This window comes from Lampetra fluviatilis, chromosome 13 (assembly GCF_964198595.1).
Source record: "Lampetra fluviatilis chromosome 13, kcLamFluv1.1, whole genome shotgun sequence".
Lineage (NCBI taxonomy): Eukaryota > Metazoa > Chordata > Hyperoartia > Petromyzontiformes > Petromyzontidae > Lampetra > Lampetra fluviatilis.
Window position 1 is genome coordinate 5,509,942 of NC_136287.1, and position 27,772 is coordinate 5,537,713.

At 44.0% G+C, this 27,772-nt stretch overlaps 1 protein-coding gene across 3 annotated transcripts in view; it reads left to right on the top strand.

Moving 5' to 3' along the window:
- The window catches only part of MEGF10 (multiple EGF like domains 10), a 149,486-nt gene that overhangs the window by 92,002 nt on the left and 29,712 nt on the right, over positions 1-27,772 (top strand). For all 3 annotated transcript variants that reach the window (XM_078862129.1, XM_078862131.1, XM_078862130.1), the window contains exons 7-10: positions 1,989-2,109; positions 3,406-3,542; positions 10,761-10,973; positions 19,776-19,950. In XM_078862129.1, coding sequence (XP_078718255.1) covers positions 1,989-2,109; positions 3,406-3,542; positions 10,761-10,973; positions 19,776-19,950 — 646 coding nt within the window. The remainder of the gene's footprint in view (positions 1-1,988; positions 2,110-3,405; positions 3,543-10,760; positions 10,974-19,775; positions 19,951-27,772) is intronic.

Genomic DNA, 27,772 nt, shown 5'->3' on the forward strand with positions numbered 1-27,772 from the left:
ACACAGATGCAGACTCTTATCAAAACCTTATAAATAAAACAAAAAAATCCATCGGGTATGGACCATCGGAATTTTTTTTAATGCAATGCAGCGCTGAAGATGATGAATTTGTGGGTGGATCGCCGATATGCGTGAGGGTTTTTGCCGGCCAAGAAAGATGAACGCCCGAGTGGTCAAGCAGCAGGAAGCATGTCCTCGTCCTTGTTGGTAGACACATCGCATCCGGCACTGCTCGTTATGCGTAGATGTGGAGAATCATGGTTGATAACATATATAAACAGACGATCATTCAGTCTCCATGATAAATAATGTTTAAGTTATGAGCCTTTCGGATTTACAGATGGAGTGCCCTCGCTAATCACATCTGGTAAAACCCAGCAGCATTTGTTGATGTCTGCTGGGCCAAGCTGCTTTTGACAAAGAGCATCTTAGCTCAGTGGGCTTCACTCGGTGGAAAATACAATTCTGGACTCTGATCCAGTTAGTAAGCCTCTCTGATGGATGAGACTCAGAATGTCTAAACTGGTCAAGAGTTTTGCTTGCTCGAACTAATGATGCTGATTGATTTTCGTCTGCCTGTCTTCCTGCAAAAATAGTTTCAGAACTCGGTGGGGCTTTCCTGAGTAAATACTCATATTAAAAAAAGACTATTTTCGTTTTATTATTATTATTCATTTATTTAAAGTGTGGTACGAGCATCTAGGTATATTTTCTGAGATGCAGTGTTATTTCTATTTTGTTATAGGGTTCCTCAGTCCCTATTAAAGAAAAAGAAGCCCAATTTGATCAGAATGAACTGCATAGTGGGAATTCAGGCAGGCCAGAGATGTTATTGAATTTTAGTAAGATTCTAGCCAGAACTTTAGAATGAATGACCCTCGACAAAACTGTATACTTTAACTTTCAATAACACACATGGGCTTCAACACCAGCAGATGAGTAAGCACACGCTACGTTCGTGTAGGTTTCGTTTTTATCGTTGGGTATATTAATAGTTTGGAAGAAAATTAATCTTCTTCCAAGTATAACATTCCTGTGATTTAATTTTGGATTGAGAGTAGGTTATCTCAATTTAAAGATGCAGCAACGGACAGAAAATTGTGGCGTAGGAAACATTCGTGTTCCTGTAACTCAAGAGCCAAGGCAGGAGAAGACGAATATGATTATTGTACCTTTGAAGGCATATGATATCTGTTTATTGTCAGCCCTTTTCTGAACTTATTTGATATACAGCAGTTCATTTAGCAGTGGATTGACAAAGGGGTGTACATTTATATCATTATTTGAAACCCCACTATATATTGTACTTTAGTATAGTGCGTACAATAGAGCATTGTTGCTGTTGTAAAATATGATGAAGGATTATTATAGCTTTGAATAATTGTATTGTGCAGCAAGCATACGACACTCCCATATACACGCATGTGGAATTATCAAACGTCGTCTTCGTGTCGTTTAGAAATGTTGTCTAGACAAACCACACCCGAGAGAACATCTACCGAGGGCACGGAGCGATTACATCATCTCGTGTGCACGTGCTCGCAGCTTGTTACATTGCGAGACCATAACAGACGGAGGCATCAGTCCAGCAGCGGTTAGAGCATGGCTGCTTCTTCTTGGTTCTTTCGGTAAAGTCACGTAGAAGGGAAGTAATAAAATAATAAAAATAAAACATAATAAAATTAAAATAATTTAAATAAAATATAATAAAATAATTTTATTATGTTTTATTTTTATTATTTTATTACTTCCCTTCTACGTGTCTTTACCAAAAGAACAAAGAAGATGAATCCCTGCAGTCACGAAAGCTTTAAATCGAAATTTAGCATGGCTGCTGTTTCTGCTGCTGACGTCGATGGCAGCAGGCTTCTTACGCGTTTTCTGTACAAATGGGTGTGATTGTTTGACCGTATTTTGTCGTTCCCGTGGGGTGCGCGCGCGCGCGCGTGTGTGCGCGTGTCCACTTGTGCGCTTGCGTGCCGAGACAGCTGTGAGGAGGTTTGTCCTCCCGGGAGCCACGGAGCCCAGTGCGAGCTGCGATGTCCGTGTCAGAACGGAGGCGTGTGCCACCACGTAACGGGAGAGTGCTCCTGCCCAGCGGGCTGGATGGTATATATGCACACGCGCACGCACACACACACACACAATAGCCAAAGATAACCCCCCCTATAGCCTTGAACAGACTGTCGGAGTAAGTACTGTCCGTGAACACCTACTCAGGCCGGCACGGCACATGAGAGGGTGGGTTTGTGGCCGGCGCAATGCCAGGCTGCCTTTGTCTCCCCAGTGCTGTTATTTACACACTGCTGCAGGTACTCATTGAAGGCTGAGTCGGCCTAGGGGAGACCGATTCAGATGGTCATCGCTCACGTTGGCCATGAGCGGGAATCAAACTCGGGTCGCCGGGTTCGTGGTGCATCACGCTAACCGTTGCACTATCGCCCCCCGACGCTCCACACACAGGCGCACACACTCTCCATGGCGATTAGATGAGTGGATGAGGCCGACGAGGATGGAGGGAGCGAGATGTAGGTTGAAGTTGAGGTCAGAGGCTGGGTGCGCGTGCAGTGTGAGCTTGGGGTGGTATTTTAGTTTTTATTGGATGTGTTAGATACTTGGGGAAAGTCCAAGGAGCCTTCAAAACAATCCAACAAGTAAGTGAGCCCCAACATTCTATAAAAATTTAGTTTTAGCTGCATGAGCTGCTCATATCTCCGGGCCCTGGAAAATGCAAAAACTTGTAATAAACACCACATTAAATATTAATATAAAAGACATACAGCAAATGTTGTATGAATTATGGATGTAATAATACATGACAAAAACACAGGGATGCCATGGTGGTCTTGTTATAAAGTTCATCCCTTGGAAAAAAAATCCGGAAGAATGTGGAACTTTTTATAATTAAGGGTATTTTTGTGCAGAAATGTCAAGGTAATGTATATGATTTGTTTAAATTCAAAACTGAAAATTCATAGTTCTGTGTTGAAAAATGGAAAGTCTTAAATTTGTATTGTGTTCACCGTTGTTAAGACAGGTACAAACATGCAATGAATCAGCAGCACAAATTATTTTAAAGCCCCTTTTGATTTCATGAAATGTTTCTTCGATGCGACAGCCTGTGTTATCAGTCACATGTTTAATATTAAAGCTTTCACACTTTGGATTTATTGACAGTAATATGCAGATTTATGGTATAGATAAATGCAAGAAAAAAACCTGTCTGCCTTGGTCGCTAATTTATGTGACAGGAAGCGGTGTCAGCTGTCATGCATGGAAGCTTAGTTTACACCTGGCGAATAAACGTTCTTGTTTTGTCCTATGGACGACATTGCTTAAAGATGAACACTGCAATAAAACAAAAAATGCGCTTTCTATTTTTCTTGTTCTATCTCTCTGGTGCAGGGGTTTGTGTGTGGTCAGCCCTGTCCACCCAGCAAATACGGTATAAATTGCTCTCAAGAGTGCCAGTGCCACAATGGAGGGCAGTGCGACCACATTTCTGGACAATGCCACTGCACAGCAGGATTCACCGGAGATAGGTGAGAACAGCATGTTTTATTCATATTCTAGTGAGGCTGCTGCTGCTGCTGCTGTAACTATTGGGTCTGCTCTGTTGCTGGACACCATGGCTTGTGACTTTTGTACGTCTGTTATCCCATTATGAGCAGAAAAACACGTGCCTTTTCTCCTTGGAGAGAAAAAAAAGTACGATGTTTGTTGTGGACATCTTGTGTCGGTGTAATGTGGTCATCACGTTGAGTGTAGCGCGCTTGCGTTTCTTGTAAGCTCTTCGTCACCACTCAATTCCGTGCAAGATGATGTCAACCGGAATCAGTTGGTGCTTTGGTAGGCTATCGTCCAATAGTAGATTAATTATTATGGATGATGATGATGACGATGTTTGTTGTGATCATTATTATGGAGGTGTCATGTGATCACCTTGTGTACTGAAGCCCACTCCACCTAACTTGTCAGCTCTCGAAACTTGGTTGACCTCACAAGATATTTAGAAGGACAGAATTGACTAACATATTTAATTCGTGATCATTGTGCAATACAAACACCGTATTCTTCGTATTATAAGACACACTTTTCCCCCCTATATTTTAAGAAAAAGTTTGAGATGCATCTTATTGTAATCTGGTAGGTGCGTGTGAGTTTGATTTGTATAACTTTAATGACACCGGGCACACATTTTTACTGTCTGGAGCATCTTACAATTAAAAAAAAAATGGTATCGGTTATTTTAGTGACTCAAGCATTACATAACGTATAAATGTCGTTGTGGAAGTTGCTGTTTTTTATTCAACCGTGAATATCTCATTTTGAGGAGAACCTTGCATTTCAATGTTTGGCAGGTACCTTTTTTTTTAGTATTCTTTTAGTAGTTTTGTTATTTTTTCCGAGTCTTTTTTTACACATTGGGGGGAGTTTGGAATGATTGAAGAAAACTCAGAGTATTATTTAAGCTCCACACAGATTGGTCGGCAGTCTTCTCGATTGCTGTGCTGTTTACGTCAAATCAAATCAGAATCTTTATATACCAGCTGATAGCCCGTCGAGATTAAAGGCCTCTCGTTTGAGGGAGACCTGCGACGCAAAGCAATGCAGAATATGTGATCAAAAGAGCCAAAATGACACAGGGTCGAAATAGTAACCAAGACAAAAAGGAATCACAATATACTCAACTATATGTGACGTTTTGCGAAAAAGAAATGAAGTTGCATTACGGTTAAAATATTTTACCACTTACAATATATCACTTAATGTTCTAGCATTCATATTATCCAAATAAGAAACCCGATGAAGCCTTAACCACTGATTGTAAGGAAGATGCACAAGTGTGGACGATGCACTATTGTTCCACGTATGTACACTTTACAAATATAGTATTTACTCTGTGCACCTTGCTGACCAGTAGCTGAGTGTCTCATGAATATCATCTCAGAACGATTCCCCAGCACTGCCTCCAAATCGCTGGATTGTAGGCATGTACCCCCCCCTGCCCCCTACAGTCAAAATACATTTGTATAAAGGTAAAGGTGCAGCCATACAATTTCTCACTCACACCACTGCTGGCAGAAGGGCCTCCACGACACATCGCTCTAGAGCCCCTCTAGAAGGTATGTTGGTCTACTCTTCCACGCTGCCCAGATGTCTTGGAGAGGTCATAGTGCCCACACTTTACCCCACCACATGCCACCTGCCTGTTAACTAACTTTGAACACATTTGTACTCCAGCCTCTATTAACACAAGTGATTGTTAGGTTGTCGTCCACATATGATCCAAATGCCCTGACCTGTGAAAAACCCTCACTTCACCCTGCCACAGCGGTTATTCACTTTAATTACTTTCGATGTAAAGGTCAGTTTGTCAAGGATTCAAAAGAATAGGAGCCTAATTCCAAATAAATGAGTTTAAAATGAGTGCATAATACAGAGAGAAAAAAATATATATATACATACATGATATAATAGCAAGCCTGAGTCAATTATGTTATGAGCAATCGCAAGTGGAATTCACATGGCATTCGATGTACGGGAATATAATTTTAGAATGTACGTCTACATGAAAAAAGATCAGCTTGTTATCGCAAGACTTGCGTTGACGTATTCATTGACAATTGCTCGCATGATGTTGAACTGTAATGAAAAAGTACTGGTAGCTTTCTGCGGAAACAAAAACTGATTAAAAATTGATCTCTTTCAGCATAGAAAATTGAGGGCATCAAAAACTAATGAGCCTACACAAATGGAAATGTGGCCCCATCTTTCCTGAAAGTCGAAAGATGGAGAAGACGCAACAAATTGGTTTTTTGGTGTTGTGCGAAGGACATCTGGTTCACTTTGTGTCAGTCTGTCACTGCAAGTGAAAACTGCAATTTGATGACTTACATTTTTAAAAAAGTGAAAACGTAAATAAAGAAATATACCAATTCAAAAAAGTGTTCTTTAGTTTGAAGCAAATTTTAATATTCTTAAAAGTTTTTTGCATGCATAAGGCATGAAGAATGTCATTTCCTGAAATCCTAGTTGCTTTTTATTTCTCCCAATTTAAAATAAAATCACACATCAACCAATGAGATATTATGTACGAAATTTGATATAGGAAAACCAAGAGTTCACAGCACCACAAGTCTTGACGCCAGATTTCGTGCACTTTTTCAGCGATTCAAAAATTATTCGGCCCAAAAATAACGGCGCATTTTTATTGCGTGACGTCTTCTAAAAGAATGAACATTGCTTGAGTCTAAGATAATATAATATATTTTTTGTAAAATGCAATACGTGTAGGTATTACCCTACAGTGTGACCCTTAGGGTATATCCCATAGGAAATTCAACTTTTAAATTCCATATGTTCCCAAGAGCAATGTCACGTTCAGGACAAACCCCATCCACCGAGCACACATCTACAGCTGCTATGGCCACCTGGGACAACAATGCTATTTGCATGTCATCCCAGCTTCTTTATACGCAAGTCCCTGTTCCTGTTTTGGTCACCATTGAGCAATGCTGTTGGACAAACTTGTTCTGAACTACATCTTGTAACATGCCACATCCTAAATGATCCACAGGACACCAATGCGGACACAATTAGGATTCCATAATGCTTGCATGTTTTGAACACAGTGTCACAAACACATTGTGCCTGCCAATGCAATATCCAAACAGTTGTACACTCACAACGCATCATTTAAAGAAGTGTAGACATTTTACGATTACGTGTACAATGATTTGTGGCGCAGGAAATGTTATATCGTCTCTGCTGTATGAGCATTGTGTCCAGAGGACTGAAATTTACGTGTACGAGACGTTCCTATAGGAACCCGCAAAAATGTTAAGCCCTGGTGTATGGTCCAATATTAAGCAATCCCTAACTGAAATGTTTAACTGTCGTTCTCACCCATTCGTATGATTAACTTCTTATTGTACGAGCTATTAGGTTGCATAAGAGTATGATAGGCAGTCTTGGGTAGGGCCAGTAAAACTCCCACGACAATAGAGTTAATTGAAGTTATTTTTTTTGTTTCATAAGGACAGATAAGCAAGAAAATCAGGCAGCTATCTCTTACACTAATTGGCAATTAAGAACAGCCCAGAGTGTGGACTGGACTGTGGTCACCAAATCTCAAACCATGGCCGACGCAGTAACACCACTGCCTGCTTCCATCATTCACTGGCAGCCATTGAGATATTCAATAGGTTCAATGTGAATCCACCCACCGGATGACTCACTAACCTTGAGATGAACATACAAATGTTGCCTATCAACTCTCTGCCAAAATAAACAATACATAAGCCTGTTTAAGAAGTAAACCCTAGGTTTACAAGAAGCAAACCTCAAAGTGCCATACTTGACCAATTCTCTGCCTGTGCCCCAACACAATCATCTCCCCTGGAAGATTGCACCAGCTCGACTTGAACTTGTTTATTTTCACTGCAATGAAATGCACATTGGGTAGAATGCTGTGCCTTCTGGAGCGACTTGATCTGGCCGCGGCAGCTGGCAGACATATGGATTGTCCCACTCGAACATTTTGCCAGGGAGCGACTGCATTTGATTTTAGTGCAAGTGGAAAATGTTCGTGCAAGGTGGATGATTACATCATAGGATCATGAAAGAGCATTATGGTTTTGGGGTGGGGGGGCCTTCGTCAAAAAGTGGATTGATCATGGCTGATGATAATGATGATGCACACTAATACAGAATTAGAGAAGCATGCATAATCTATCTTGATAAATGCAATGCTTTTCCAGGTTTGAAGTTTTCGCGACTGCAAGGATCCATACTCTTTGGTTCTTTCGGTAAAGTCACGTAGGTGAAAAAAAAAATTATTTAGATATTTATATTTTTTTTATTCTTAATTTTTTATTTTAATTTATTTTTTTTCACCTACGTGACTTTAACGAAGTTACCAAAGAGTATGCAATGTTTTTGTTCGTTATATAAATCTTTATGGAAGTTGTAGTGATATATTTTATACCATAAGTAAAACAAAAGTTACGATAAACAAAGCCAACGCTTTATAGCTGGATGTTTAATAAAAGAAAATGTAGCATGTTTTGCAAAAATTTAATTATAATAATTTCAATATTTCATTAATAATTGTAAGTTTTGATTTAAATTGCTGGCACTAATTATTAAGGCACTTTAAAAGAGTGTTCGCCTCCAATTTGTGGGAAAATATTGAATATTTTATTTTATGTGAGGCTTTTTTATGAGGTTTTGATTACTTTACATTATTTATGAAATCTCCATTTGCATAACAGTATCCTCGAGTGTTTAATAATGCTCCTAAAGATAAATAAAACCTTTTCTGCCAAAGAGGCATATCTTTATCATAAATTACAATTACAGCTCCGGTCACGCAAACGCTGAAATAGTGGGATTCATTTGCACAAATATAAACTCCTCAACGAAACTTAACGCCTTCGAAAAGCCCACGCGCATGAATCCACGGATGCTGCATTTGCTTTGCCCAGGGCGGTAAGCAGTGGTTAGTTTGTCTTGAATCCTCACGTGACGTCCACATTCGTTATCCACCCGCAGTTCCCCCCTCCTCCGAATCCACGTAGCAATGACGAGGAGTTCCCATTTTTTTTTTGCCAAGCTATGCAGTATACCGCTGGTGAGAATTGCACTGCAATAATGGAACCAGACTGTCAGATTATTTGCACAATTTTCTATCATTTCTATAGCTTTCTTTGCACATTTTAAAATTATTTATATATTTTGGGTATGTAACGCAAGATACTTGCGACTTCCGTAGTATATTCTCCGTCAAATACAGTTACTTTAGTGATGCAACAGAAATTTGTTTCATAACTTTTCCGATGTTTTTTTGTTGATGAGAAACACCACTGACTCATTATTATTATTATTTTTGCCATCCCATCGGACCAGCTGACGACGCAGAATTATAGTAAAGTAACACCTCCTTGTCTGATACACAGAGCTGCACAAGAACACATTGTTCCAGCAAAGGCGATAATATGTCGCAGAGGAAATTCGTCATCTCTGTGTGCTATTGAGACATTACTGTTTATGCATTAGCACTGTAAAAGTCCCTGGTGAAACGATATAGTGAATTTACTACATATAAGAAAGTCATCCCCTGATGTGTAATGTTGCTTTTATGCCTGCGCCACTGGAAATGTTACGTGACCGCGCACATTTCACCTTATAGATGTAGATTAACGGACACCATTTTTGCTGCCTAATTGTTATGACACATGAGAAGTTAACGATTCAATGGAAACTAATGAAATGCTAAGCCCGCCCATATGTCTGTTAATTGGTTTTAAAAATTTGCATCGTTTTGGATATTTTATTGGGTTAAGGTTATTTGTTCTGCCTTTGTAAATTGTATGTGTTACAGGAGAATAAACATTTAATGTTTTATTAGTTATGGTAAATTAGCGTGCATTATATAGACACATTAACCGTTTAACAAATACAAACGTGCAAACCCTGCTGTATTTATCTGGCAAATTGCATGTGGTGTACGTATATTGCATGCAACACATATGGGTTGACATGCATCGATGCTTAATAATAAATCTATACTAAATTATAATTGAATGCTTGCACACGTGGTTCAATGTTTGCATCCTGAGATCAAACTTGATAAATAATTATCGATGAGCGTTCCACTTAAAGCAAATAAAGCGGTCTAAACCAAAATTCGCGATGACGTTTTTTGTTGTTAATATTTCCAAAATGTATCCGTAAAATCAGCTGCTGTTGTTCCTCTCAGGCCAGGCCCACAACTCAATTTCATAGAGCCCACGGCCACATGAGGGCTACCGAATTTAAACGGCCTACAAACGAGAATTATCCATCACCGCAAGCATCTTATTCACATGTATCCTGTTCGAGTGGAATATTTTAATTCAGGCAATGTTTTTGTATGTTTTGCTAGTCCATGATGAATGTCAGTTTAACGCGTAGGCTTTCGCGTAATATAAATGTGTCGTTAAACCCGTCACCACCCGACACAGCCAATTAGTAAGGCATGTCACGTAAACAAAACGTGCCAATTCGTGAGTAGTTCCGCACACTGGTGTGTTGGAGAGTAAACCCACAACGTTTAGAATTCGAGAACAAACCAGCGTCATAAATGTATTATTCGCTATAGTCAGATGTAAACAATCTAACAAATTCATAGGGTGCAAACCTTGCCATGTTCGCCTGGCAAGACAAACACCTCGATTACAAAATAATTATAAGATAACATTTTAGCACGCTTAGTAACTTTAGACGGCAGGGGCCTCTTGCAGCGAGGGAAGCGACGACTGAGGTGGTGTGTGTTAATGTGGAGTTGCACGATAGATATATTGACAGTCCTATTTGTCCCTCAGACATTAAAAAAGTTTCCCACTCCGATTGCAAGTAGGGTTGCCACCTGAGCTGCAAAAAACTGGGACATACCTTGTGAATAGGAATATCTAATTTGCAATAGGGGGAGAACAACACACAAATGCATGGTCTTGAGTGGTATATTGTCAAAAACTGTCAAAAATTTCGACTGTTAATGTTCCTAGAATACAATGCGTATATATTCCCCAGGACAGCTTACTCAAGACGAGAACAACCCAGGGGGAAAAAAAAGAGGGCAGGTGACAGCAGTGGCTGCAAGGCAGCAGGCGCTCACCGCGCCGAACGTAACCGATCTACGCTCGTTTCACACACGCGGCACCGTGCCTCGTCGCTATCGCCCCTCCCTCCCCTGCCACCCCACCACCGCCACGCAGGTGCCAGGAAGAATGCCCCATCGGCCGCTACGGGCTGGGCTGCGGCAAGCGCTGCGACTGTGCGAACGGCGCCAAGTGCTACCACGTGAGCGGCGAGTGCCTGTGCGAGGCGGGCTTCACCGGCACGCGCTGCCAGGACCGCGTGTGCCACGACGGCTTCTACGGCATCGCGTGCAACGAGATGTGCCCCTGCCACCCGGCCAACACGCTTAGGTGATCCAGCACTTACAATTATATATACCCCCCCCTTCCATATCCTCCTGGATGGAGATGCACGCGGTGAAAGCTTGAGGGGGGAAATGCTCAACACACAGCCTGACCAAGAAACACCGGACTTGGGTATACATTTGGCATTTGCATCATTGTTATGCTCATTATAGTGCAAGGCTTTCACAAAGGCGCTATGTTCCACATAGTCCGTGGGTCTAAAGAAGTGGACGAGTCTAGGAAAACTGGGACAGGTGGGAATACTAGCTGTAATGCACCACGTTTGAATTCCCACTCTGTCTTGCCAAAGTATCCTTGGTGTCAGATGTGTAGTCCTGGAGTAGTGGGATAGCCCACCCGGGCATGTTCCACTTGCAGCATCACACATCCTCACCACTGCATCACACATCCTCACCACTGGGTCACAAATCCTCACCACTGCATCACACATCCTCACCACTGCTTCACACATCCTCACCACTGCATCACACATCCTCACCACTGCATCACACATCCTCACCACTGCATCACACATCCTCACCACTGGGTCACACATGCACACAACTGCATCACACATCCTCACCACTGCATCACACATCCTCACCACTGCATCACACATCCTCACCACTGCATCATACATCCTCACCACTGCATCACACATCCTCACCACTGCATCACACATCCTCACCACTGCATCACACATCCCCACCACTGCATCACACATCCTCACCACTGCGTCACACATCCTCACCACTGCATCACAATCCTCACCACTGGGTCACACATCCCCACCACTGCATCACACATCCTCACCACTGCATCACACATCCTCACCACTGCATCAAACATCCCCACCACTGCATCACACATCCTCACCACTGCATCACACATCCTCACCACTGCATCACACATCCTCACCACTGCATCACACATCCTCACCACTGCATCATACATCCTCACCACTGGGTCACACATTCTCACGACTGCATCACACATCTTCACCACTCCGTCACACATCCTCACCACTGCATCACACATCCTCACCACTGCATCACACATCCTCACCACTGCATCACACATCCTCACCACTGCATCACACATTCTCACCACTGCATCACACATGCTCACCACTGCGTCACACATCCTCACCACTGCATCACACATCCTCACCACTGCATCACAATCTTCACCACTGCGCCACACATCCTCACCACTGCATCACACATCCTCACCACTGCATCACAATCCTCACCACTGGGTCACACATCCTCACCACTGCATCACACATCCTCACCACTGCGTCACACATCCTCACCACTGGGTCACACATCCTCACCACTGCGTCACACATCCTCACCACTGCATCGCACATCCTCACCACTGCATCACACATCCTCACCACTGCATCACACATCCCCACCACTGCATCACACATCCTCACCACTGCGTCACACATCCTCACCACTGCATCACAATCCTCACCACTGGGTCACACATCCCCACCACTGCATCACACATCCTCACCACTGCATCACACATCTTCACCACTGCATCAAACATCCCCACCACTGCATCACACATCCTCACCACTGCATCACACATCCTCACCACTGCATCACACATCCTCACCACTGCATCACACATCCTCACCACTGCATCACACATCCTCACCACTGCATCATACATCCTCACCACTGGGTCACACATTCTCACGACTGCATCACACATCTTCACCACTCCGTCACACATCCTCACCACTGCATCACACATCCTCACCACTGCATCACACATCCTCACCACTGCATCACACATCCTCACCACTGCATCACACATTCTCACCACTGCATCACACATGCTCACCACTGCGTCACACATCCTCACCACTGCATCACACATCCTCACCACTGCATCACAATCTTCACCACTGCGCCACACATCCTCACCACTGCATCACACATCCTCACCACTGCATCACAATCCTCACCACTGGGTCACACATCCTCACCACTGCATCACACATCCTCACCACTGCGTCACACATCCTCACCACTGGGTCACACATCCTCACCACTGCGTCACACATCCTCACCACTGCATCGCACATCCTCACCACTGCATCACACATACTCACCACTGGGTCACACATCCTCACCACTGGGTCACACATCCTCACCACTGCGTCACACATCCTCACGACTGGGTCACACATCCTCACCACTGCATCACACATCCTCACCACTGCATCACACATCCTCACCACTGCATCACACATCCTCACCACTGCATCACACATCCTCACCACTGGGTCACACATCCTCACCACTGGGTCACACATCCTCACCACTGCATCACACATGCTCACCACTGCATCACACATGCTCACCACTGCATCACACATGCTCACCACTGCATCACACATCCTCACCACTGCATCACACATGCTCACCACTGCATCACACATCCTCACCACTGCATCACACATCCTCACCACTGCAGCTATGGTCCCTGAGCCAGTGAAAATATACCGTGTTTCCAGTTCACTTTTTTATATTTATAATTGGCCTGATGACTTTACCGAGGTGCTAGGGAGGGACGAGATGAGCCCAGCTTGCCGTAGCAAGGTGGATCATCACATAGCAGGACCGAGAGCATTGGCAGAGGTTTGGGGAGGCATTTAGCCAGCAGTGAATAGATGGTGGCTGATGATGATGAAGATGATGGAAATATTTTATTGAACCCAAGTAAATGCATTACAAACTGAATCTTTTTTTTGGCGAAAACCAAATCACATTTGTCTGCATGTCATCAGAGCTACCGACAACGTAGTTGTAGTATATGACCTCTCTGATGCACATAGGCTGCTCAAGAAAACATAGTTAATCAGAGATGATATGTGGAATAGAAATTCATCATTTGAATTTGTTTTTGTGACACTACTGGTTATGTTCCAGTACTACAAATGTATCCAGTGAAAACGGTAAAATAAATTTACAACATATGCGAGAGCCAACCCCTGATGTTAAATGTTTATTAGATTTAAAGTTATTTTGAAAATTGATTGGATGGGTAAAATGTGCACATGACCTGGATAAATATGTATATGTTCTGTTATATTTGTTAAATACGTGCGTTTTGGCATATAGGATGAAGTTGAATATTTTGAACCAAAACAAGCTACACATAACCAATTTGGGCAAATTGGGAGGATACTGTCAAAATAGGTGCATTTACCACAGTTCATGAAATCAGTTGAGGCTGTTAGAAAATTTTTGGAAAATGGAAATTTTAATCGAAAAAAAATGTGCCGGTTTTTCAGTGTTGGGTAAAAACAGGGCAATTTGGATCCAAACAGGTCAAGATATTTCTCCTATTTATTAATGAAAACCCAATTTACAGATTGCTGCAGGTTTTCAACTTAGTAAATAGCTCGGAAAAATTAGGATGCATTTCAGAAAAACACATTTTTTCCTAAATATCGTGCGTGAGATTACATAATAGTGTGCTGATATCATAGGCCAAATCTCATACCGATAAAAATTGCCAACGGCTAGTGAATACATGTTTTTTTTATCTGGCCTCGTATAACTCAGACCACCTTCACAAAACAGATAATGAATCGCAATGCACGGTCACATCGTTAAATTAAGGACATCGGACTGACATACATCACGTGTGTGTATATATCATATAGACTGCAGCCATTCCTTTTGAGGCTTCTCGAATAAAAACCTGGCAGGCAGCTGTAGGCAAAGGTCGACCTACCCTTCACCCTAAGCGGGCACAGAAACTGAACACTGTGTATTGCAATCGCGTATTAACATGTTGCACTTGCCCACTTGAATCCCAGTGAGGATTATTGCCACTGTGTTCCTGGAATATTTATGTGCTCGTTTTTTTTGTTTTTTGGGCATTAAAATAGGCAGTATTTCCTTTCCCCTGTATTTTTTGCTGTTTGCGTCTCCCCACAACCTTGAAAAATGTATCTACATCTGGTAAAAGCCCAACTCAACACGGAGCAAAACTTTATACTAATGGAATATGAAAAATGCAGCGTTTCTTATAGGCGAAAAAATACAAAGAAACGGGCTATTAAAAAGGATGTTTGACATTGTTAAACCCAAATCGTAGATTTAGTCAAGCCGCCCATAACATAGTTAAATGTAAAATGTGAAATGTTTCTGCATTGTCCCAGTTTTGACGCTGATGTGAGATGATTGATTTACGCTGTGGTGTAATTGTCATAATTCTTAATTAAAACGGGCTGCAGCTGTTCGACGCACTAACAGTGAGTTATATTAAATTTTGACTTAAAACTTTCGTGACTGCAGGAATGCATACTCTTGGTTCTTTCGGTAAAGTCACGTGACTTTACCGAAAGAACCAAGAATATAGTGCGTTATATTTCCCAGTTTGCATCATAATTACACACTCACAACATCCACTACGCTGCCACCTTTGAGCTTTCACTGCTTGCATCTGCACTCTGCTATTCATTTGATTTAAGTGACAAAAGGCCAGGTATTTTTTTTTACATGTCCCCTATCACCGAAGGTCAGCATGGCGAGTCTGCGCTCCACATTAGAATGTTATAATTAATCTCACCTCGAGATCTTAGGTGGAATTGACAAGTTGTTGTTGCTGTAGTGGAAAACTAGTACCGTGCTCGGAGTCGCTCCCAGCAAAGACAAACGACTCCCCGAGCAGGATTTCTCCTTTTCCGAGACAAGGTGACGGGTCATGGGGCATCAGCAGTCCTTTTTCATTTGGCCTTAGCCCTACAGCTGTGTTGGAGGTCACAGGCTGCTTATGTGTGCTAATCAGATGATATACTGCAGCGTCTGGAAGAAGAAACTATTTATGTGTTGAATGGTGTCACTGCACGGAGCCTGCTGCAAGGTGGTTCATTATCTGTTTCCCCCATCAGAATTTTCCCTTTAACCACCTTTGCTGTTTTTGCAATGAAATAGTTGTTCGTTTTTCACAGTGTAATAATTTAGTGTGGCTCCGAATACACAGAGATTGCAATTGTGTTGTAATGTAGATGGGCATGGAATGGAATATGAGCAAAGATCAACCAATATTAAGCATTGCTCGTCCAAAGGGAGATGGCAAATTAAGTATCCCTAATGTTGATTTATTAAATCGTGGCAGTAAGCTATACTATTTTCTGTGACTGCTCATTACTTGTGGCTGCTATTGTCTGTACAGTATTTCTAATGCAGACTATAGAGCAAACACAAAGGGGAAACAACAAACATCTATAAGAGTCTGAGATGTACATAAAAGTATTATTATAACGTTATATGCTGCCACTATCAAGCCACGAGCAGAGGCACTAATCATATAAATTGGCAGGCTTCAGTACAGCCTTGAAATGCATTGGCATAACAAGTGCTAGCGTTGGGGTTAATCGTACAAAGACCGGCGGTCCACGGACGTCCAACACGAAGCCGCCTCCACAGAAATGTGCTCATGAGGGACGCACGTAAATTTGTGGTGCGCCCTCTTGCCCTCCGAAATACAAACCCAAACACAGTCGTACATTTCCATAATGCTGCATCCATCTGCGTAATGCACAAGTGTTTATTCTCAAAGCAATGTACCGGCTAACACTGGCAGCTCATTCCACATTCCTTGCCAAACAAATGCCAAACAAATAACAGCAGAAAAAAGCATAGAATTCAATCTCTCCTGAGCAGCATTATAAAACAGCACTATTGGGTTTTGTTGGTGTTTCCCTGGTGGCATTATTTACTCAGAAAGGCCGCAGTGGAATCGGCCTGTTAATGAAATGGAATACTCTGGGGAGGCTCCAAGAGAGCTTAGGCCCACAAAGCTATATGTAATAGCCAGGGATTGGCGACCTGGCCACAAAGAAAGCCCTCGCGAGTCACAGAAATGTGAATTGCCGCTATCACACAATGGCATTGTTAACCACAAGGCTTAAAAAAGGAACTTGACTCTAATTAGAAAAGTCATGCAGCGAGGATTATCTGTGTAATGGGTATCATGATTTAAAAAAAACTCACGCACATAATAGTTTGCTTACATGTGCTTCAACTTATATATTTTTTTTATTAATCTCCCTTCGGTTTCTTTCACCTTAAATATAACAGCTAAAAGTGTTCATAAACAATATTGTGTTTTACATACAGGGCAACAGTAGTTGAAATTATGAAGACAAATGTCATTTCACTCCACCGATAAATACACAATTCCAGACTGCGTGGCACTTTGTGAACACATGCACACACAGAGCTGTGAAGGCGAGGTTACGCGTGCAGCTGTGCCTGCCAATGCCTGCTCGCCTGAGCCCTCCCGTGAAGCCACCTCGAGCCAAGCCCGATGCTTGTTTACAGCGGCGCCGGGCGCCCCCCGCTAACGACGCGTTTCCATCGCACAAGCTCCCCTTTATGCGCTGCGCGTGCGTGGCCCCAGCATTGACAGGAGGCGACGATTGGGCAAAGCAGCCGCTTGCAGCTGTCTTTGGCGGCTCATGTCCAGGGCACCGTGCCCATCGCCCCTGTGGGGGGAGGGTTGGGGTCGAGGGAGAGAGGGGGGGTGGGTAGCTTAAATTGGTGGAAAACAACCCCCCGTTGTTTTCAACCGTTGTTTTCCACCCATGAATTTGCCCCATCGTCTCTGGCCATCACTTGCTGGGTATTCCGTAACTTTTTTTTCAGGAAGGCATCCGAGTTGGCAGTGCGTTGTGGTTTCATGTCTTCGCTGCAACTTCAGCGTTATTTCAAGGGCGATAAACAAAGCTCACCGCTCTCTGGGGTGTCCGAGTCGTGCCGCGTGTCGTTGGGCGCGTTATCCAATGGGTTGGCTCTGCGTGTTGAGAGAGCGTCTTTGGCCAACTGGGTCCAATTGGATCGAAACGTCGGGCATCATTCAGAAACAAAATATGCCACAATCCGAAAGCACATAATAGAGCTCCACAGAGCACAACTGCAAAACCTGCACGCTAGTAAAAAAATCACCACATTCATCAAAAGCATTGCGACGGCCCTGAATCAAAGAAAGCAGCGGACAGATTGACTGGCATGTAGATGGAGGTCGCATTTAACATTACAAGTCGCTACAAGTGAGTCATTCTTGTCTGTGCTCTCTCCTCTGAAGAAGGGTCAATGCCCAAGATGTCAGCGCAGTGTTTATTTTTTGCGATGAGATGCAGTGCTGTTGATGAAGGTGGTGAATTATTTAAATTGTGGTTGTACACGACTGCCAACACAGTCTCAACTTTAAGTTTAATTTAGATTCATAGGAGATTGGTTATTTTTGCATGAATCTTTTGGAATTTCTCTCCCTTGTTATTTTTTGCGAAACAGGCCAGAGATGTTTGACATCTTTGAGCAGATTTTTTGCATTCAGTGTGAAAGTGGAAACGCGCAACTGAAGTGAGTGTATTTATTACACATATGTCTTCCGCTAATTAACACGCAGATGTGATTTTTTTCTGGTCATGGATAGTTCTTTGTTGAATGCACTATTTATTTCTCGGGGTAGAATGGTTCGATAGCAAATAACATTTTTGCTCTTAGCAATGCGGGGCCAACATTTCCCCATCCCCATTTTTAAATCCGTTGTTTTGTCCCATGGCTGCGGCGTGCAAAATGCTACAAAGGAAGCACTCCTGGAGAACAGCAATACTTTCTGCCCATGCGCTGCTGTTTTATATTACATCTACTAACCTCCAACGCAATGGACAATGTCTCAATTGCAGCGGAGTGAAAGGTCAAGGCGTATCCCTCGCAGCTTATGCTCACACCGCTGCTTGCGGATGGGCGACTAGAGAAACCCCTCTGTCGTGTATTTGGCCTTCTCTTCACACGCTGGCCAGACGTCTTGGAAGAGGTGCGAGAACCCACACTTCATCCCAACCTGCAGATTGACCGCTTGTGGTGGTTGTACCCTTTCATATTGCTCGGTGGACAGAGGCAGTGGCGGGGGAGGATTTGGGAGACCTACACCGTTGTTTCAATCGCCGCGCCGGTTCGATCTGCCGGCGACCTCTGGATTGCGAGTCCAGTGTCCTAGGGATCGCACCAAGGCAACATCAGTGCAGAGTATAAACATGATTTAACCTGTTTTCGTAGCTCATTTTAAGACAGTCTTGAACATATTGCTAAACAGGTCAGAAAAATACAAATAAAGTCAAGTGTATGTTTTGTGTATGTTCGGTATTGTTTAGCAATTCAACCAGCATTACGGAGTGTCAAGAATTTTTTTCAGAGATTCCTGCATTGTTACGTTCGGCCAAATGCATTGATCAGTTTTCATGCCATGCAGGGGAGGGGAACACAACCAGAGCACCCAGAGAAGACCCACACACACACACGGGTTGTGACGTTCAAGGTCCACACAGTTAGTGTGAAGATACATTGAAGTGCCACCACCTCGCTTCTTCACAGCCCAAGCCCTATAACAACCATTCATTCACCAACCAGGCTAAAGGTAGCTTTGCTTTTTAAGTTTTACAAAAAAAGGACTCAGTCAGGGTCATACCTTTGTGAAATTCAGGATCATGTGGTCTGTTGTGTGCCCTCTTTGTAAGAGTGCACGGCTGTGCATTGTCACCAAAGACCACACACTATCACGAGGCCATCCTTTTCTCTTGTGCTTCCCGCCACAAACATTGTCAAATAATAACATAACTGACGCTGAATGTTTTATGTTGTTTCTCTCACTCTCTGTCTGCACTTGCCGTGACCTCTCCACGACCCTGAACCCTTCACCGACTTACACTCCGCACGCACTGACGCAACGTGCCCTCGACTCGCCGCCTCTCGATTCGTGCGCACGAAGCTGCCACCCCATGTCAGGGGAGTGCACATGCAGGGTGGGCTGGGCCGGCCTCTACTGCAACGAGACCTGCTCGCCTGGCTTCTACGGGGAGGCCTGCGCCCAGGTGTGCTCCTGCCAGAATGGGGCCGACTGCCAGCACGTGACAGGCCGCTGCATGTGTGCGCCCGGATACAAGGTAAACGAGCATCCATGCCTCATAGCCGTGACGTAACCTCCACCATGCCCCATACTCGTACTGTCACCTCCACCATGCCCCATACTCATACCGTCACCTCCACCATGCCCCATACTCGTACCGTCACCTCCACCATGTGCCATAGCCATCCTGTCCCCTCCACCATGCCCCACACTCGTACCGTCACCTCCACCATGCCCCATACTCGTACCGTCACCTCCACCATGCCCCACAATCGTACCGTCACCTCCACCATGCCCCATACTCGTACCGTCACCTCCACCATGCCCCACACTCGTACCGTCACCTCCACCATGCCCCATACTCGTACCGTCACCTCCACCATGCCCCATACTCGTACTGTCACCTCCACCATGCCCCATACTCGTACTGTCACCTCCACCATGCCCCATACTCGTACTGTCACCTCCACCATGCCCCATACTCGTACTGTCACCTCCACCATGCCCCATACTCGTACTGTCACCTCCACCATGCCCCACACTCGTACCGTCACCTCCACCATGTGCCATAGCCATGCTGTCACCTCCACCATGCCCCATACTTGTACCGTCACCTCCACCACGTGCCATAGCCATGCTGTCACCTCCACCATGCTCCCTGCTCCCACCTCGTGCCAATTATGTGGCCCCAAAGAGTTGAGCTGTGTTTTGCCTTGAGGTTGTTTAAAGCCCCTGACCTTGATTTTTGTTGTCAGCCTGTAACTTCCCACTGCTGGGCAAAGTCCCGTCTCATTTTCTGTCATGGCTTCCTTTCCTTAGCGCCTCGGCTAAGATTTGTTGTCATATGGAACAGCTTCAGCTCCCTCGCCTGCTTCCTCTATAAGCACACCACATTCACTGTGTACCAGGTCACTGGGTGAGTCAGCTGACAATGTGATTCGCTGTCAAGGCAGCCAGCATTGCCCTTACGGGGTGGCACTCCAATACCTGTTTCTGCAACCTGCCCGTCTCAGTCCCGTGACATGCATCTAGGTTTGCCATCTGTCCTGGTTTTCTCAAGCTTATCCTCTTTTTGAGGTAACTATCGTAGGAAATCGGTAAGTATGTCTGGGACATTAAACGTCAAAGTTTTGTCGTAATACTAATACAATACACCGCTCAAGAGAAATGATTTGCATGTAGTTCCCCCCTCTCACTGGTTTTGTGTGATATTCTTTTACTCTATCACATATTTCAAAACCTGCCCATGTGTATTTACCACCGGGTGGACAGAAGCAGGGTGGATTTGAGAAACTTACACTGACACGCCGGGACATTGAATCGGCGACCTCTGGATTATGTTTAGTTTGCTGTCTTTCCCCTGCATCTCCGATTAGCCACGGTTGGTTACGTACAGTGCGAAAAAAAAGTTCAATATACATCATACCATGTATCCTGTTTCTTTTTTTTAACATTTCTTACAAAATTAAATCACAACTTGAAAACTCAATAAACAGCAATGCCATGCTTCTCATGTTCACAAACACAATCCATTCAGATGTTGTACATGTACAATTTGCGTGCTAAAAAAAAGCACACTACAATTAAAATTCTCTGCTAGTGCAAAACCCAGAATGCTAATCTACTTTGGTTAAAGCATATGTAATACATAATGCATTTAAGCAGGGTGTTAATGCGGCATTAATTAACTTTCCATTGCATAAATTTTTACCACCGGCACTCCATGAATAAAACAGCAACTGGATCGCTGCGAAAGTGCAATGTCTGTTACTGTGTCACTGATCTGGAACTAAGAATAAGGATTTGGCAGCTTTGATTATGTTCAATTAAACGTACTCCAAAGATTTCCACAGCATTACTTATTAAAATGCATACTCTACGTGCACATAACCCATTCAGTTCATTGCTCGATAGTGCATTCGTGTATGGCAGTGTCTCACAACCTTTTTGATCTGGTTGACCCCCAAACAAGACCGCTGGACTTCCCCCCCCCCCCTCCCAGAGTTATGTGAAACACTTGGGAAGAGATGAAGGCCAACCCGTTCAATGTTGCTGTACTGGCGGGAGAGCTCTACTTTAAAAACGCAACTAGAGAGTATGCATCTAGGCTTTGAATGTTGTTGCCTGCAGTCGGTTTCCAGGAATTGAATGAAAGGATAGGGTAACAAAAAAATAAACTTCGTAGTTAAGTATAGAACATTACAATACAATGTTGTTAATAAAAAAAAAACGTGAAAAGACCGATGTGGAGGATGGGGCACATGCATAGAATAGTGGAGGGCAGGTTTCTGAATTCGACATTGGAGCGCATTCAAAGGTTGGCAAGCAAGGGGAGACCTAGAGCCACATAATGGGATGCTGTAAGAGAGGACCCTGATGGTCAGGTATCAACTTTACAACAACTCCAACACCTAGTGAAATTATAGAAGCCCTAGCGAGTTGCGGTGACATTCTAGGCATTGGCCATGATGACCTCTTGAACTTGCCCTTAAATCGACCTGAAATCACCGATGTATTGTAATGCGCGTACTCAATTTATAAAACTTTGCAGGGGCCTTTTCAGAATATTTTAATTTGCTCTTTTGTAGCGTGTTCAAGTAGCTGACCCATAATTAGTTGCGTAACGTTTTCCAGTCCGCACACCCACGTGATGAGGTTTCCACTGCGTGGACAATTGGAAGACTTTGAATGCTTAATTATTGCCATGTTTTGCTTCATCCTTCTCATTACACGGTTGTGTTTGCATGATGGTAAAATGTAGGGGCGAGGAAACTTGGCCATGTGCAACTGCACTTCAATCCGAGCTGTCGCACGGTTATTTTGATTCTGAAGTTGAACCGCAAACAAACAGCGCTGGTATTTAACCTTGGCAGCTAAATGCAAAATAAAATCCATCAAGCCTTGTGTGTATATGCTCCACGTCTGTTTTCATTCTTCCCACCTCCTCCCAGAGGTGGGACAAAGTCATTGTTATGCAAGTCCAAGTCGAGTCGCAAGTCATCAAATTCATGACTCGAGTCTGACTCGAGTCCAAGTCACATGACTCGAGTCCACATCTCATAGGTGGGACAAAGTCATTGTTATGCAAGTCCAAGTCGAGTCGCAAGTCATCAAATTCATGACTCGAGTCTGACTCGAGTCCAAGTCACATGACTCGAGTCCACATCTCATAGGTGGGACAAAGTCATTGTTATGCAAGTCCAAGTCGAGTCGCAAGTCATCAAATTCATGACTCGAGTCTGACTCGAGTCCAAGTCACATGACTCGAGTCCACATCTCATAGGTGGGACAAAGTCATTGTTATGCAAGTCCAAGTCGAGTCGCAAGTCATCAAATTCATGACTCGAGTCTGACTCGAGTCCAAGTCACATGACTCGAGTCCACATCTCATAGGTGGGACAAAGTCATTGTTATGCAAGTCCAAGTCGAGTCGCAAGTCATCAAATTCATGACTCGAGTCTGACTCGAGTCCAAGTCACATGACTCGAGTCCACATCTCATAGGTGGGACAAAGTCATTGTTATGCAAGTCCAAGTCGAGTCGCAAGTCATCAAATTAATGACTCGAGTCTGACTCGAGTCCAAGTCACATGACTCGAGTCCACATCTCATAGGTGGGACAAAGTCATTGTTATGCAAGTCCAAGTCGAGTCGCAAGTCATCAAATTCATGACTCGAGTCTGACTCGAGTCCAAGTCACATGACTCGAGTCCACATCTCATAGGTGGGACAAAGTCATTGTTATGCAAGTCCAAGTCGAGTCGCAAGTCATCAAATTCATGACTCGAGTCTGACTCGAGTCCAAGTCACATGACTCGAGTCCACACCTCTGCCTCCTCCCACCCACCCTCCCCACACTGATTTATTATTCACCTTGTATAGTTAGAGGGGGGGGAGGGGCTATTTTTTTTTTATAAGCTTTTGAAATGCACCTCACTTGTGTGTTCACAAGAAGCCCTAATAAGTATGCTGCATCTGTGCGTCAGCATTAGCAAGCCACACTTTTGGCAGCAGAGACGGGCGACTCGGGGTGTGAATGTGCGAGACGGAGGGGGGGTGTAAGGGGGTGGGGGGCCCACAAGCATAAGCTAAGCCAAGCTTGTCTCATTTGGCTAAGTTCGGGCATATTCCCCTTTCTGCTTGCAGCAAAAAAGGAATTTGGTTCATATCTGTCAACCGCCTTAAAAGCCCCCAACCCCATTAAAACCCGCAGGCTTCCAAGGCATCCTCGCTGGGCTGTTGTGAACTAATGGGCGCTAAGGAGTTGACGTTATTCACTTTAAACTTTGTATACACAACGCTGCTTGTTATCGAATCAATATGCTTACATAAAATTCTCCCTACGCTTGCACCAAGTTGTGGGAATGTTGATTGTTTTAAAAGTGGCAAAGGAAAAAAACCATCAAACGTATCCATCAAAACTGGGTTTAGCTCTCGATTTCTTCCGAGAATACAGCGTGTTAAACTAGACATCGACCAAAACCTCACCGTCACTTCGTGTCGAAAATGTAATTCTGTAAGAAGAAGAATCTTCTTTATCATCACCATCATCATTGTTATTCTCACCGGTACTTCTATCACGATCATCATCACCACCTGGGATGAGCTCGGTTGGCGGTGTACGGCGCGCAAAAAAAAATTCAACATACATCGTGATCTTCTTAATATTTAAAATACACCTTTCTGGTCGGTCCCAAAGGTATTGCGTCGCGCGTGTCACCTCTCTACGCGTGACGCCGAGCGGGGAGCTCTTGCGTGCATGCGTAAATCATCTCGAGGCGTGAGGATGCAGGCCACAGCAACGCTCTCGTGCCCCTAATCAGCGCGGGCAGCCGTCTGCGCCCGCAGCCACCGCGCAGCTGTGAGAGATCGTCCACCCTGCGATATTGACACGTTGTGGCGCCCGGCGCAGGCTGGCGCACGCAAATGACATTCCGTGACGTTTCAGTCATTATCGCGGCTAACCTACATCTGTTGGGCCCTGTCACCCCCGGGGCTCTCGTTAATTAGTCATCGACGCGATTAGCGCCAGTCATGTCACGTTGTCGTTGCTGGGTTCCAAGGCACGGATTTGTGGCTTGCTTGACATTGCGCGCACACCCGCCAAGGACGTTTTTATGGCCGGTGAACTTGCGTGTGTGGTGTTACATTTACAGTCTTGCACTCACAATCTTGCTTCTTGAGATGTTAATTGCAACGTACAGCGCGCCTGCTTTGCATGGCGAAACGGGTTGCCCGTGATTTTTTTTTTTACCTCCGATACAGTGAAACTTTCTCTCTGCATCTGGCAATGTAATTTCACGTTGTCACGGTTCGCTTTTTTATGCGTTTGTAAACGTTCATGTACAAATTGTGGCCTGTGTTCACATACGACCCCACGCTTTGCTTAATGGTATATCGGTCAGTCTAAATGCAAAGTATGCTGTGAGCGTGGAGGAGGGAAGCAATGAAGGCTCATAGCACAACAACAGCAGCAGCAGCAGCAGCAGCTTTACAATGCAGTTTTAAATTAAATAAAACAATCTCGAGTAATAATGGAACTGCAGCGGTAGGATCAGTGGAAATGCTGTTATTTATACCGTGTGGTAATAAAGTTGCCACTGGTTATGGTTTGGGGGGGAATTTTTTTTCAGCAGCCACCACAGCAGACAATGGGGGGTGGGTGGGGGGCGACCAGACATTGGAGAGGGGCAGGAGGAGGTGGGGGCGTTTTCCGCTGTTGGCATCAGCAACGAGTGATGGTTAACTGAAGTGACAGCCTTAACCGTGGCAATCTGCCCCGCGTTCGATATAGTGTCCGGCGCGTCCTCGCCGGCCAGTGATTGAAACGTTACGGTCCGGGCAGCGCTGCTGTGATCTCCCTGATGGGCACAATGTTATCGCCAGACAAATGTAACGCTGCTACGGGGATTACAGAAGGACGTTCAAGTGTGTGTTAATAAACAGACAGAGAGCGTGATTTTATTTTTTTAACAAACGGACGTACATTTTGTGTGTAGAGTATTTACATGTATCCGTGCGAAGATACAACTTTGATTTATTTTCTTAGGTTTTTTCGGTAAAGTCACGTAGGTAAAACATCAAAATTAATAAAAATAAAATAAAGATCACGACGTTTCGGAGGCAACACAAGTCTCCGTCATCAGGTGGGACCGTCACAGCCAGATTAGCTGCATCACTTGATGCAGCTAATCTGGCTGTGACGGAGACTTGTGTTGCCTCCGAAACGTCGTGATCTTTATTTAATTTTATTTTTTATTAATTTTGATGTTTTACCTACGTGACTTTACCGAAAAAAACCTAAGAATTTGAATCCTTGCAGTCACGAAAGCTTCAAATCTAGAATTTGATTTATTTGTTTGCTTATTCGTTTCCGGTGACCTGGGCTGCCAAGCGTCTTACACGGTGTGTTTTGGCAAAAGAGCTCGGGGTCATTTGGATGTATTGAGTTCTGCATGCAAACTAGAGTTCATTAACGTATGAACCCAAGCCCATGAATTGTAGCCCAGTAGCATGCAAAGCTTAACATGTGTTACTCAGATCATCGTGGTCGTGTTGTACAGCTGTCAGAAACTGAATCAAAACATTTTATGAAGAAGCTCCCAACACACGGAGTGAAACGTTGAGCGTCGTGCCGGACGGACAACGTGGGATACAACCCGAAAACACATCGCGGTGCATTGTTTAACTTTATTTTAGTCCTCGCCAAATCCACAACCTGCTGACATGCTGCTTGTATAAAATACCAAACAATGGCAGGTTCAGAGAATTTTGACAGGAATCAATGAAATTGAGGGTTGGCCACACGTTTCGAACTACACATGCTCACACATTATTTCAGATGTAGGGCACTGCTGGCAGTACATGATTAGGTTCGTCTCTTGCCGAAACCATTTTTTTTAAAGGTTAAGCTGTCTAATTTTCATTAACCTACCCGATGAGTCAACTTGCGTTAAATTCGTAATGCATTTAAGTTTACGTGATTATTTTTTTATAATTCTGGTCATAGTTTAAGTGGAACTTGGATAACTGACGAGGACTGTTAATTTCAGTAGTTTACAAGTATCAGCATGAAAAGCCAAAGGGGTCGGTGCGTAGGACATTTGGTGTCCATTTGCAGAAAAACGTAAACCTAATTACAATCATCCCATTATTTCAGCCACTCAGCTGCCGGATGCCACCACAGAGTACTAATGAACTTCTGTTGGCGACCGTAAGTTCAGAGTCTTTTTCTCGAGGTGACTTTGAGACAGGCCGGGGTTTTTTTTCATGTAGTGCATGCATCGGCAACGACCTTCCAAAGTTCTCACCTAAAAAAAAACTTTTGCAAAGGTCCCTGTTCAATGTAATCTGTTACATATTGCGGACTCGTGGCCCACATAAGGTTTGAATTGCATTCATTTATTTATTTATTCCCACCTGTCCCAGACTTGTTAAAATAAATGTTCTTTGGTTGGGTATTTTTTTGTGTATGTATGAATGTAATGTTTCTCGACAGTATTTGGAATTAAACAATCCCACCAGCAAGTGTTGGCTCCGAAAAAAACTCTCAGAAGGAGAAGGGCAAACCGTTGACTACGTAGCACTGTTGTCTACGTACGGTGCGAAAGAAGTTCAACATACACTCCTACATACAAACGCAAGTCCGGGCTTCCACCTCTCTCGATTTCACACATTTCGCTATCCCAAGCAGTGGTGGGGGTTGAAAAAGAAACCGCAACGTATTATTGGGAATTTTTGCTGTCAGCTGCGGCTGTCCCCGTAACAGCCATCCCCAAGTGCATAATGCCCCGTAGCGTTGGAGATAATGACTGCGCCACGAAAGCGTCGCCGCGGTTTTAAGTATGTCAAACCTGCTAA